This window comes from Octopus bimaculoides, chromosome 17 (assembly GCF_001194135.2).
Source record: "Octopus bimaculoides isolate UCB-OBI-ISO-001 chromosome 17, ASM119413v2, whole genome shotgun sequence".
NCBI classification, from domain to species: domain Eukaryota; kingdom Metazoa; phylum Mollusca; class Cephalopoda; order Octopoda; family Octopodidae; genus Octopus; species Octopus bimaculoides.
Genome location: NC_068997.1, coordinates 42,466,594 through 42,477,523, shown reverse-complemented (window position 1 = coordinate 42,477,523; position 10,930 = coordinate 42,466,594). Strand labels below are relative to the sequence as shown.

General features: G+C 36.2%; 1 protein-coding gene across 2 annotated transcripts in view; it reads right to left on the bottom strand.

Annotated features, from left to right (window-relative positions):
* Positions 1 to 1,338: 1,338 nt before the first annotated feature.
* Positions 1,339 to 10,930, bottom strand: part of LOC106883686 (5-demethoxyubiquinone hydroxylase, mitochondrial) — a 27,131-nt gene continuing 17,539 nt past the window's right edge. For both annotated transcript variants that reach the window (XM_014934791.2, XM_014934790.2), the window contains exons 3-7: positions 10,517 to 10,631; positions 7,306 to 7,390; positions 5,630 to 5,684; positions 5,164 to 5,232; positions 1,339 to 2,544 (exon numbers count right to left, since the gene is read on the bottom strand). In XM_014934791.2, coding sequence (XP_014790277.1) covers positions 2,467 to 2,544; positions 5,164 to 5,232; positions 5,630 to 5,684; positions 7,306 to 7,390; positions 10,517 to 10,631 — 402 coding nt within the window. In that variant the 3' untranslated portion in view covers positions 1,339 to 2,466. The remainder of the gene's footprint in view (positions 2,545 to 5,163; positions 5,233 to 5,629; positions 5,685 to 7,305; positions 7,391 to 10,516; positions 10,632 to 10,930) is intronic.

Here is a 10,930-nt window from a genome sequence, read left to right as displayed (position 1 = left end):
TAATCCCAGTAGTTGATTTGTATTTATTTTATTGACCCTGAAAGGATGAAGGGAACAGCCAACCTCAGAGGAATTTGAACTTACAATGTAAATAATTGGAATAAATGCCACTTTTTTGTGCCATAGTATTGCTTTCAAATTTGGGCAAAAGGCCAGCAATTTCAGGGGAGGGGTTAATGGATTACATTGACTCCAGTACTCAGCTGGTACTTATTTTATTGACCCTGAAAGAATAAGTGGCAAAGCTAACTTTGGTGGAATTTGAACTCAGAACATAAAGATGGATAAAATGACACTAAGCAATGCTAATGATTCTACCAGCACACTTGTCGTAATATTGATTTGAAATCTTAGCAGAAGGCCAGCAATTTCAGCTTGGGGTTTAGTCAATTACATCGACCCCAATTGCTCAACTGGTACTTATTTCATTGACCTTGAAGGGATGAACAGCAAAATTGACCATGATGAACTTTTAATTCAGAACATAAAGACAGATGAAATACTGCTAAGAATTTTGCCTGGCATGCTAACGATTCTGCTAATTTGTTGCTTCACCACTTGCCATAATATTAATAATCATTTCTAAGACAGGCACAAAGCCAGAAATTTGTGATGAGAAGGTGACAGCCAATGAAATTACCTCCAATACCTGACTGATACTTTGTTTTATTGATCCCAAAAGGATAAAAGGTGAAGCTGATATCAATGGGATTTGGAATTCAGTATGTAATAAACCAGAACAAATACCACAAGGTATGTTGTCCAAAACTAATGACTCTGCTAGTTCACTAATCTAAAGTAATATCATATTCCCATGCTGGGAATTGAACCTGGGCCACTTTGGAGAAAACCTGAAGTTGTCACAAATGGAATGTTTTTGTCATTGGTTTGTTTAATCAGGACAGACCTAGGATTAAACAACAACTGATACAATTTTTTATGACCTTGGTGGAATGACTGGTAAAACCAACAACAGAAGGATGTGAACTCAGAACATAATGGAGCCTTATAGCCTTGGGCTAACCAAAGCCTTGCGAGTGGATTTGGTAGACGGAAACTGAAAGAAGCCTGTTGTATATAAATATATATCTCTGTGTGTGTCTTTGTGTCTGTGTTTAACTCTCATCACTGCTTGACAACCTGTGTTGGTGTGTTTACATTCCCTTAACTTGGAGGTTCAGCAAAAGAGAGACTAATAGAATAAGCACCAGGCTTAGAAAAGTAAAAAATAAGTACTGGGGTCGATTCATTCACCTAAACTTCTTCAAGGTGGTGCCCCAGCATGGCCACAGTCAGATGACTGAAACACTTAAAAGCTAAAACATAACAGATTCATGATTTGGGTTTTGCAAGTTTAGAGTTTTTTTTATTTATATATTTTTTTTTTCAATTCAAAATAAAATGTTTCAGTTTCTCTTTCAGAGAGAACAAAATCAAGTTTTACAATTTTTCTTCTTCAAATATAGTGATTTAAATGTAAATAGTCCACACATAACGCTCACTAAAACATGTAAAGATGTAGTATCACACATAGAAAATACAATCACAATAAGTCCTGTCTCTTGAATATATTTAGCAAATACAATCAACGAGATAACAGTCCCATTCCATACAGTACCATATATATATATATATATATATATATATATATATATATATATATATACATATACATACGTTTATGAATACGTGTTGCAAGATTCCTGATGTGATACTGTGTTGAAACAGATATTGTTATATTTCGGGATGGTCATTTTTGTTTTTTGTTTTTGCCAAATAAACACATGCACTATATATTTGATCTCCACTCATTTATTATTGTTATTATTTTATCTTATTATGTCCATTGTCCAGAAATCTTTCGTCACATATCTGTGATCTCTTCAGCAACCCCAAAGAGGTCACAGATGTGTGACAAAAGATTTCCAGACAATGGACATAAGTTAAAATAAGAACAGTAATATACGAGTGTAGAACAAATATATAGTGCCTGTGTTTATTTGGCAAAAACACAAAATAAAAAGAGCATCCTGAAATATAACAATATATATATATATATATATATATATATATATATATATATATATATACATATACATATACATACACACACACACACACACACACATATATATATATATATATATATCATCTGTAACCTGAGATAAACCTTGCAAAATTTGGTTCCATTAACAACCAAGATGTCACAAACAGAATCTGGCAGGTGTATCCCATTCTGTATTCTAAGCCTAACAACCTACAGCAAATCATAGGATATCAGCAAAAAGTTGACTTTCTGGCAAATGTGAAATGTATACAATCAGTAGGTTGAGTGCTTAGAAGTGGGGGGAGGGGGAGAGGAGGAGCTAAGATAATGGAGATAGATAAGAGAAAGGAGGAGAATGGGCAAGGAATAGAAAATGGAGATAGCTAAGATGGGAGATGGGGAGAGAGAAAGATGTGACATTATATTCGTTCTGATAGCCATATTGCTCCTTTACAACCAACTTTTATCACTTCAGTCAATGTTTTATAGAAAGGTGCCTGAAATAGAGAGAAAACGAATCTAAGATAAGTAAATACATGTTCTCAATGCAGCATGTATAAACACAATACTTAATATCTACATATTTCAATTTGCTCTGTAATGCTGTAGAATATCTATATAAGACTCTAGCTCATGATTGTGATTAACAAATCAGCAATCAAGGATGAAATAGTTACACTGTCTTTTGAGTGCTTGGGACAGCAGAAGAGTAAAGCAAAAAAAAAAACTGACAGAAATATTAAAGGGGAGTCCCATAAACAGTTTATGTTTTACCTTTTACTTGTTTCAGTCATTAGACTGGGGCCATGCTGGGGCACTGCTTTGAAGAATTTTTTGTTAGTCAAATGAATCAACCCTGTACTTATTTTTTGTTAAAGCCTGGTACTTATTCTATTGATCTCTTTTGCTGAATTGCTAGGTAATGGGGGATGTAATCACACCAACACTGGTTGTCAAGCGGTGTTGGGGACAAACACAGACACACACACATGTAGATATAGATATACAATGGGCTTCTTTCAGTTTCCATCTATCAAATCCATTCACAAAGCTTTGATTGGCCTAAGGCTATAGTAGAAGACACCTGCCCAAGGTGTCACACAGTGGGACTGAACCCAGAGCCATGTGGTGGGGAAGTAAGCTTCTTATCACACAGCCATGCCTGCACCAAGTTTCTTGACAAATTCTGCCAAGTTTCCAACAGCTCTGGCCAGTCTATTCCCAACCACTCTACACATCTCTAGACAGTGGATCCAGATGAAATGGAATGAGAAAGTGTGGATAATGCTGTACAAGTTCATACTACTAAAAATTAGATCATATCCAAACTTGCCATGATCATCAAACCAAAATGAAGACTAAAGGATAAGAATTCTCCCCAGACGGTCAACACTGCCAAAATAAAAATCAAGAGATATTGCTGACAACTTTCACTCATTCTTGAAGCCCTTTTATAGTGAATATGTGGTGTATCATGATGCAGTTCTTCTGAAAACTTTCCTGCTTTTTCAATAGTTGGTCATCAAGATGTTTCAGTAGTCTCATGACAAGAGACATATTGGGTGACAGTTCCTCAGATCTTCCCTATGAAACAAGATAGTATTAAACTCCTTCTACAGTGAGGCTGTGTTTTCCTTCTTTCAAATATTGGTTTCAAATTTTGGCACAAGACCAGCAATTTCGGGGGAGTGGGGAGGTACTTATTTTTATCAACCCTGAAAAGATGAAAGGCAACATCAACTTCAGCAGAATTTGAACTCAGAACATAAAGATGGACAAAATGCTGCTAAGCATTTTGCCTGGCATGCTAACGATTCTACTGGCTCACCACCTTAACCTCTTTCAAATATTGGTTTCAAATTTTGGCACAAAGCCAGCAATTTCAGTGGGAGGTATTTTATCAACTCTGAAAGGATGAAAAGTGAAGTCAACCTCAAAAGAATTTGAACTCAGAACATAAAGACAGATGAAATGCTGCTAAGCATTTTGCCTGGCATGCTAACGATTCTTTCAGTTTGCTGCCTTTCCTCTTTTTCAAATAGTGATTGCATGTAGATTGAGGATTTTCCATAGTTGCCCTCCTTCACCCCTTAACAATTCCATTGTTATATGGAAAGAGAGCTTAAAGCCCCCTTTCTTGGGGCTCTGCCTCTCTTTTGTGCCAATGCATAGCAACAGTTTAGTGACTAAATGAACCCATGTAGAAGCTCCTATGTGATCATTCAAACTGTTTGAAACAACAGTTTACTCTCCTATAAATGAGAAGAACATATGCGGTAAGGTAGTCTTGCATAAACAATATCTTCAAACAAAAAAGACAAGCCGAATAGTCACAGCAGGAATGCCTTTGGTCAAGGTTGACCACGTGCAGGTATGACTGTGATAACGAATTTTTCTTTGAAACCATATGGTTTCATGTTCAATCCTACAGCATGACACCTGCAACAAATATCTTGTATTATATCCTTGAGCTGACAAAATACATAATGAGTGAAATTAATAAAATGGAGTCTATGTAATTGTGTGGATGTTTGTTGTATGTTTGTGTGTTAATTTGCCAATGTGTATCAAGAAGAAGGCATCGACCTGGCAGAATTGTTAGCATGCCGGGCATAATGCTTAGCAGCATTTCATATGTCTTTAAATACTGAGTTCAAATCCTGCCAGGGTCAACTTTACCTTTCATCTTTTCAGGGCCAATAAAGTACCAGTTGAACACTGGGGTAGATTTAAGTGACTTAGCCCCTCCCCCAAACCTGCTGGCCTTGTGCCAAAAAATTTGAAACCAATGTACATCAGGGATAATATCCAATAAACCAGTATGTTTGAACAAAAATATGTTATGGTATTAATTCAAAGTTGCACAGATGTTTACTTGCTACTCTCTCCAGGGAACCAATAAGTAGGGGCCATTGAAAACCTATAACTAACAATGCTACTGTTCAAAAATACATACTATAAAGATTTAAAAAAAAAAAAGAAAAATACATAAGAGCAAATCAATGATTGAAACCATGTAAAACCAAAAAGGAAAATGAAAAAAGAGAAATTTAATCCATCAATTGCCAATAAACTATGGATATTACAGTTTTTAAGATGATAGAGAACAAACTTACTTGCTCAGCATCATGCTCAAGCCCTGTTTCATAATGGTGTAATTCATCATCACGAAATTTCTTTATTATCTATAAAGATACATAACAAAAAAACAATAATTAATATGTACATACATATATACATATACAGAACATGCATGCAAAAACACGCAGTTGATGTTGTTGAAATTCCAATGAAGGAGACTTGGATCTGGGTTAGAAACTGGTTCTTTCTCTATTGGCAAGAAATTTTGAAATAAAACCTAATACATACATATATGCATATTATTATTATTGTTATTGTTATTAGGGTAGCAAGCTGACAGAATCGTTAGCATGCTGGGCAAAATAAGTAGCGGTATTTCGTCTGCCGCTACTAACTGCAAGGTCATGCGCTGTTTATCTTGATACAACAACAACAACAGCAGCAGCAGCAGCAAAAACAACAACAACAACAAAAAAAAAGAGAAGAAAACTGTATACAGACCTTCAAAAGTTCTTCATGTTTTACTGGATCATCTTCAACTAAATCCCGAATTTGGCTGTTGAAAAAGGAAAATGGAAGAAAGGTATTTTGAATGTGTGTTCTACTCTACTGCTCCACAATACAAGTGGGATTAGGGGATTTTGCTATTTATGCGTGGCGCTCCTCATACTTTCCTTTCTTCCTCTCTCTGTTTCACTCACGCACCTCCTTTCATCATAAAAATTCATCTGAGAACAAATGAAAGACAAACATAAAACTGTATATTATATATACATACATGTATGTGGACATACACATGCCATCACCATCATCATCATCAACATTTAATGCCTATTTTCCATGCTGGTATGGGTTGGATGGCTTGATAAGAACTAGCAAGGCCAAGGGCCACACCAAGTTCAGTAGTCTGTCTTGGCTTTGTTTCTATGGCTAGATGCCCTTCATAATGCCAACCACTTTACAAAGTGTACTGGGTGCATTTTATGTGGCACCATCATTAGTGCTTTTTACATGGCACTCGTACCAACACCAGTGCTTCTTACACAGATGTGTGTGTGTGTGTGTGTGTGTGTACAGCAGGATGCCAATTGCTAAATGTGAATGAAACCTGTGGAAGAGGGAGACCCAAGGCAAAATTGAGATGAAAGGAATGAATTTACTTGAAATAGTTCATAAGAAGTGGGAAAACAACGAGATCAAAGAGAGTTTCAAAGTCTGGCAGTTCGAGGAAAAAAAGCTACAATGATAGAAAGTCTTCCTTATTCATGGCAGCACAATAGCATTTGGATGAAGATGAGATGGTACAAAGTGATCTGGAACTAAGGGAGAAAGTTCATCAGAGCACTTCTTGTGGTAGTAATGATAAAAAATACTAAGACTAGTGACATCATGTTGCTGTAACAAGGTTTGCAGTTGAAGCAAGAAAGGGGCCAAAAGGGGCCAATCAAATTAGAGACTCACTTCTGAACCCTATCAAGGAGGTCCAAGTGACAAGATGGTGCATCTGATCAACAGTCTTAAACTGCTCTGTTGATAGCTTGTAAGATTATGATGAATAGGGGGAATTTGAGAACTGAGACTTGATAGACCCCTAGCTCCAAGCTAAATTTGTCACTGAATTCATTGTTGACTTTCACTTTGCTAACTGCACCTATGTACATAGCTTGTACACCTCTCACAAGCCAATAATCTACATCTAGTTTCTGTAGTGATCACCTGATTACAGAATGTAGTATTCTGTCAAAGATCCTCTCCTAGTCAATGAATGCCAGGGAGAGTGGTTTGCTCTTTGCTAAGTACCTCTCCTGAAATTGTCTCATTAGTAAGATTGCATCTGTAGTACCTTTCCCAGACATAAAGCTGAACAGCATTTCATTACAGCTAACTCTATTCTTGATCAAGTGTGCAGTGATCCTGTCTGTGATTGCTGTGTTCCAACAATTTGATGTCCCTATAAATTCCTCTTTTCAAAGCATTCCCTTTGCACTTGTACAGTTTACAATGATATTGCTTTGTCAGTCACTGAGTATGATACTTTCTGGTATTACTTGATCATCTAACACGTATCAGTGTTCCTTGAAATGAACACAATACAAAATTAAGAAAAACAGAAACTTCTCAACATTAACATCATCTCATTTTAACAGACTAGTCACAGGATATGGTTTAACACTTACGCATTATAATGATGACCAATTACATCTTCAACTGCCACAGTACAAGCCATAGCTGCTTCTTTCCCCATCAGGGCTGTGCCAGCACCTATCAAATGAAAATATATAAAATGTTAATGAACTCAGAGAAATGCCAGTACACTCATGGAATACAAAAATTATAAATACTGGAACAAATTTTACTTCTACATAGTTGAGGCGATATTTTCTTCTCTCACTCTGAGTGTATGCTTGCATGCATACATGTATGTATGTATGTATGCATGCATGCTTGTATGTATGTATGCTTGTTTGTATGTATACTTGTTTGTATATCTCATCTATTTTTTAATTATTATGTATGTATGCTTGTAGGTATGTATGTATATGTATGTCTGCAACATCATCACCAGCATGTTCCATGCTGGCATAGGCTGGATGTTTGACAGGATCTGATGGACTCCAGGACTGCATCATACTCCATCATCTACTTTGGTATGGCTTCTACAACTGGATCTCCTTCCTAATACCAACCACTTTTCTTGTACTTGGTGCTTTTTCTGTGCCACTTGCACTAGTGAGGTCATCATTCAGCTTGCAAGACACTTGGGAGAGGTGGCTTTATGCTAGGAGGCAAAGGGTTAAAGTGGTGGTTCTCAACCAGGGTTCATATAAGGTCTTTGGGGTCCACACAAACAAAATAGTAAATTGGGTATTTACTGCAGTATTTTAAGGATCCATGAAAAAGTTTGCTTTAGATGTATTTATTGTAAGAAATAGTTAAGTTACTTTCTCTAACATTTTACATAGTTCAACCTACACAAATTAATGTGTGAAAAACAAAAGAGTAATATTGAAAGAAGTTTCTATAAAACTAGTTTCTAAACATCAAATGGCTATGGGGATCCACCAGAATAAGATAGTAACCAAAGTGGTCTATAGATAAAAAAATGGTTGAGAACCACTGGTATAAAAGAAGGGGTTTCTTGCTGTGGAGGAGCAACATGGATACTCACATTTAGAAGAGAGGGTGGGCTAGATGATGGACCGTCAAGGTATGATGTAAGTAGAAGTAAGTAGGGACAGAAAAACTGAGAATGTAGGTGGGTAGAGGTTGCAAGAGTATCTGGGGAAAGTGAAAAGTGGTTAGAGATAAGGAATGGGCGAGAGGATGAATATAATGTATTTGTGTTGGTATGTTTATAGCTTAGTGGTTCAGCAAAAGAAGCTGACAGAATAAGTACTAAGGTCAATTCATTTGACTAAAAATTCTTCAAGGCGGGCTCCCAACATGGCTGCAGTTTAATAAGTGAAACAAATAAAAAAAATTTTTTTTTAAAAGGAAAGAAAAATGTGTTTATAGACAATGGTATGGTGAATAACGGTAGAATGGAAGTTGGCATGGTGAATGGTTTCTAATATAGAAGAATTCATTAGTGAGTGGATTTATGTCAGTCATGTGCAAGAAGATTTAAGGGTGGGAGAAGTTACATAGCAGTGGGAGTGATCTAGATGTTAGTGATATTAAAGCATAGTATCACATGTACTGTGAAGGCAGTAAGCTGGCAGTATTGTTAGCATGTTAGAGAAAATGCTTAGCAGCATTTTGTATATCTTTACGTTCTGAGTTCAATTTCCACTGAAGTTGACTTTGCCTTTCATCCTTTTGGGGTTGATAAGATAAGTACCAGTTGAGCACAGTGGTCGATGTAATTAACTAGACCCCTTCCACAAAACTGCAGGCCTTGTGCCAAAATTTGAAACCAACATTACATGTACTGTGCGATACTGGTACCATAAAATAGTGTGGTACTGATATAAAAAGATGTAGGTGATAGTGAAGTAATAGTATGTAGAGCTAAAAAATAAGAAACAAAAGTCTTTTAGATGACATATTGTCATCATCATTTAATGTCCATTTTTCCATGTTTGCATGGGTCAGATAGAATTTGTTGAGACAGATTGTCTATGGCCAGCTGCTTCTCTTCCCATAACCAGACATGTTTCGTCTTTTTCATGGAAGACTGGAAATGGAAACATTTGTATGACGATGACGCTTATTTACAACTATCACATGATGGTACACACAAACATATACAAACACATATAAAAATATATATTTATTCCCAATTAAATGTAGAAATTCAATTAGAACAAACTACACTCTAGCTGATACCTTAAGAGAAATTCTCATATTGACTTTTGGTGCAAAATGCACTTTGGTCTATATTGCTAGCAGGAAAATAAATCCCTACCACGTACAGTGCCAAGACCACTAAATCACATGATTTCTACCTTCCTTTGCTTTGTCAATGATGGATGCTTGACTGCTAGAGATAGCAGTGACTCATCTACTTGCCAGCAATATATAGAAAAACAGTGCTAGTGTTGTGATTAGCCAGTGAGTTTGTAAAAAATATATATATTAGCGAGAGGAGCAGTATTAATACCAAGAGGCAACATTTATCCTCACTTATACAAGAATGTTGTTAGAACAAACTATACTGTGGTAGATGCCATGAGGGAAACTCTCATACTGGCCTCTGGTGCAAAATGCACTCTTGTTTATATCGCTAGTAGGGAGTGCCATGTGTGTGTGTGTGTACAAGTATATCTTTTATCTTTTACTTGTTTCAGTCATTGGACTGCAGTCATACTTGAATGGTTTTAGTTGAATGAAGTGATGTCAGTATTTGATTTGCTTTTATATGTGTATGATACACACACACACACACACACATATATTTATATATATGAGGATGATATATATATATATATCTATACATACATACCTATATACATGATAGGCTTCTTCCAGTTTCCTAGATTCCATCTGCTACGGTTGACTTGGAGCTATAGTAGAAGACGACTAAAGTGCCATGAGTATCTTAACTGCAAAGCCACGCTTGCATCCGTCATTTATGTGTCCTTCATTTTATAGATGGTAGGGTGTGATTTACAAGACATCAAATATGTGTACACCTAAGATAACTGTGAAGTGTATGTGTGGAGGTTTTTCAGTGTATGTATATGAGGTGGATAGAAAAAAGTTAATTAGTGTTGGGGGTGGGGGACATTGTTTCTAAGTAGAAAATTAATTGTTGTTCATGACACAGCCAGGAAGCAGGAGGATCATGGTGTGGCAAGAAACCACAAACAGCATAATGAAGATAGGAGTAGCTGGGAAAATTCGATATGGTGGACAGCAGAAAGTATAGCAAAATAACATAATTACCAAGGACAAATCCAGCAACATTCCAAATAGGTAGTAAAGCTGTGGGTCGAGCCCTGTGTTGAACCATTAGTTTTTCAAATGTTTCTCTATGGTGTTTCTCTTCTTCCCACATTTCCTAAACACAAAATGGCAAAAAAAAAAAAAGAGATTTTTTTTTTATTAGCACAAACTGCAGATTTACAGGGGACAAACAAAGAGAGTTTAGAGCAGTGCCTCTCACCCATTTTTTGCCTGTGGACCCCTTTGATTCCTGTTTTACTCAGATGTACCCTCCAAGCCATTCAATGCTTAAAAAATCCTATTACATTTCTATAATTAAATATTATAATATTCTTAGGAATTGTATAAAAAGCATAGTTAAAATATTTTGTGTATTGTAGAAATATAACCAATTGATTGCAGATAAATTTAACA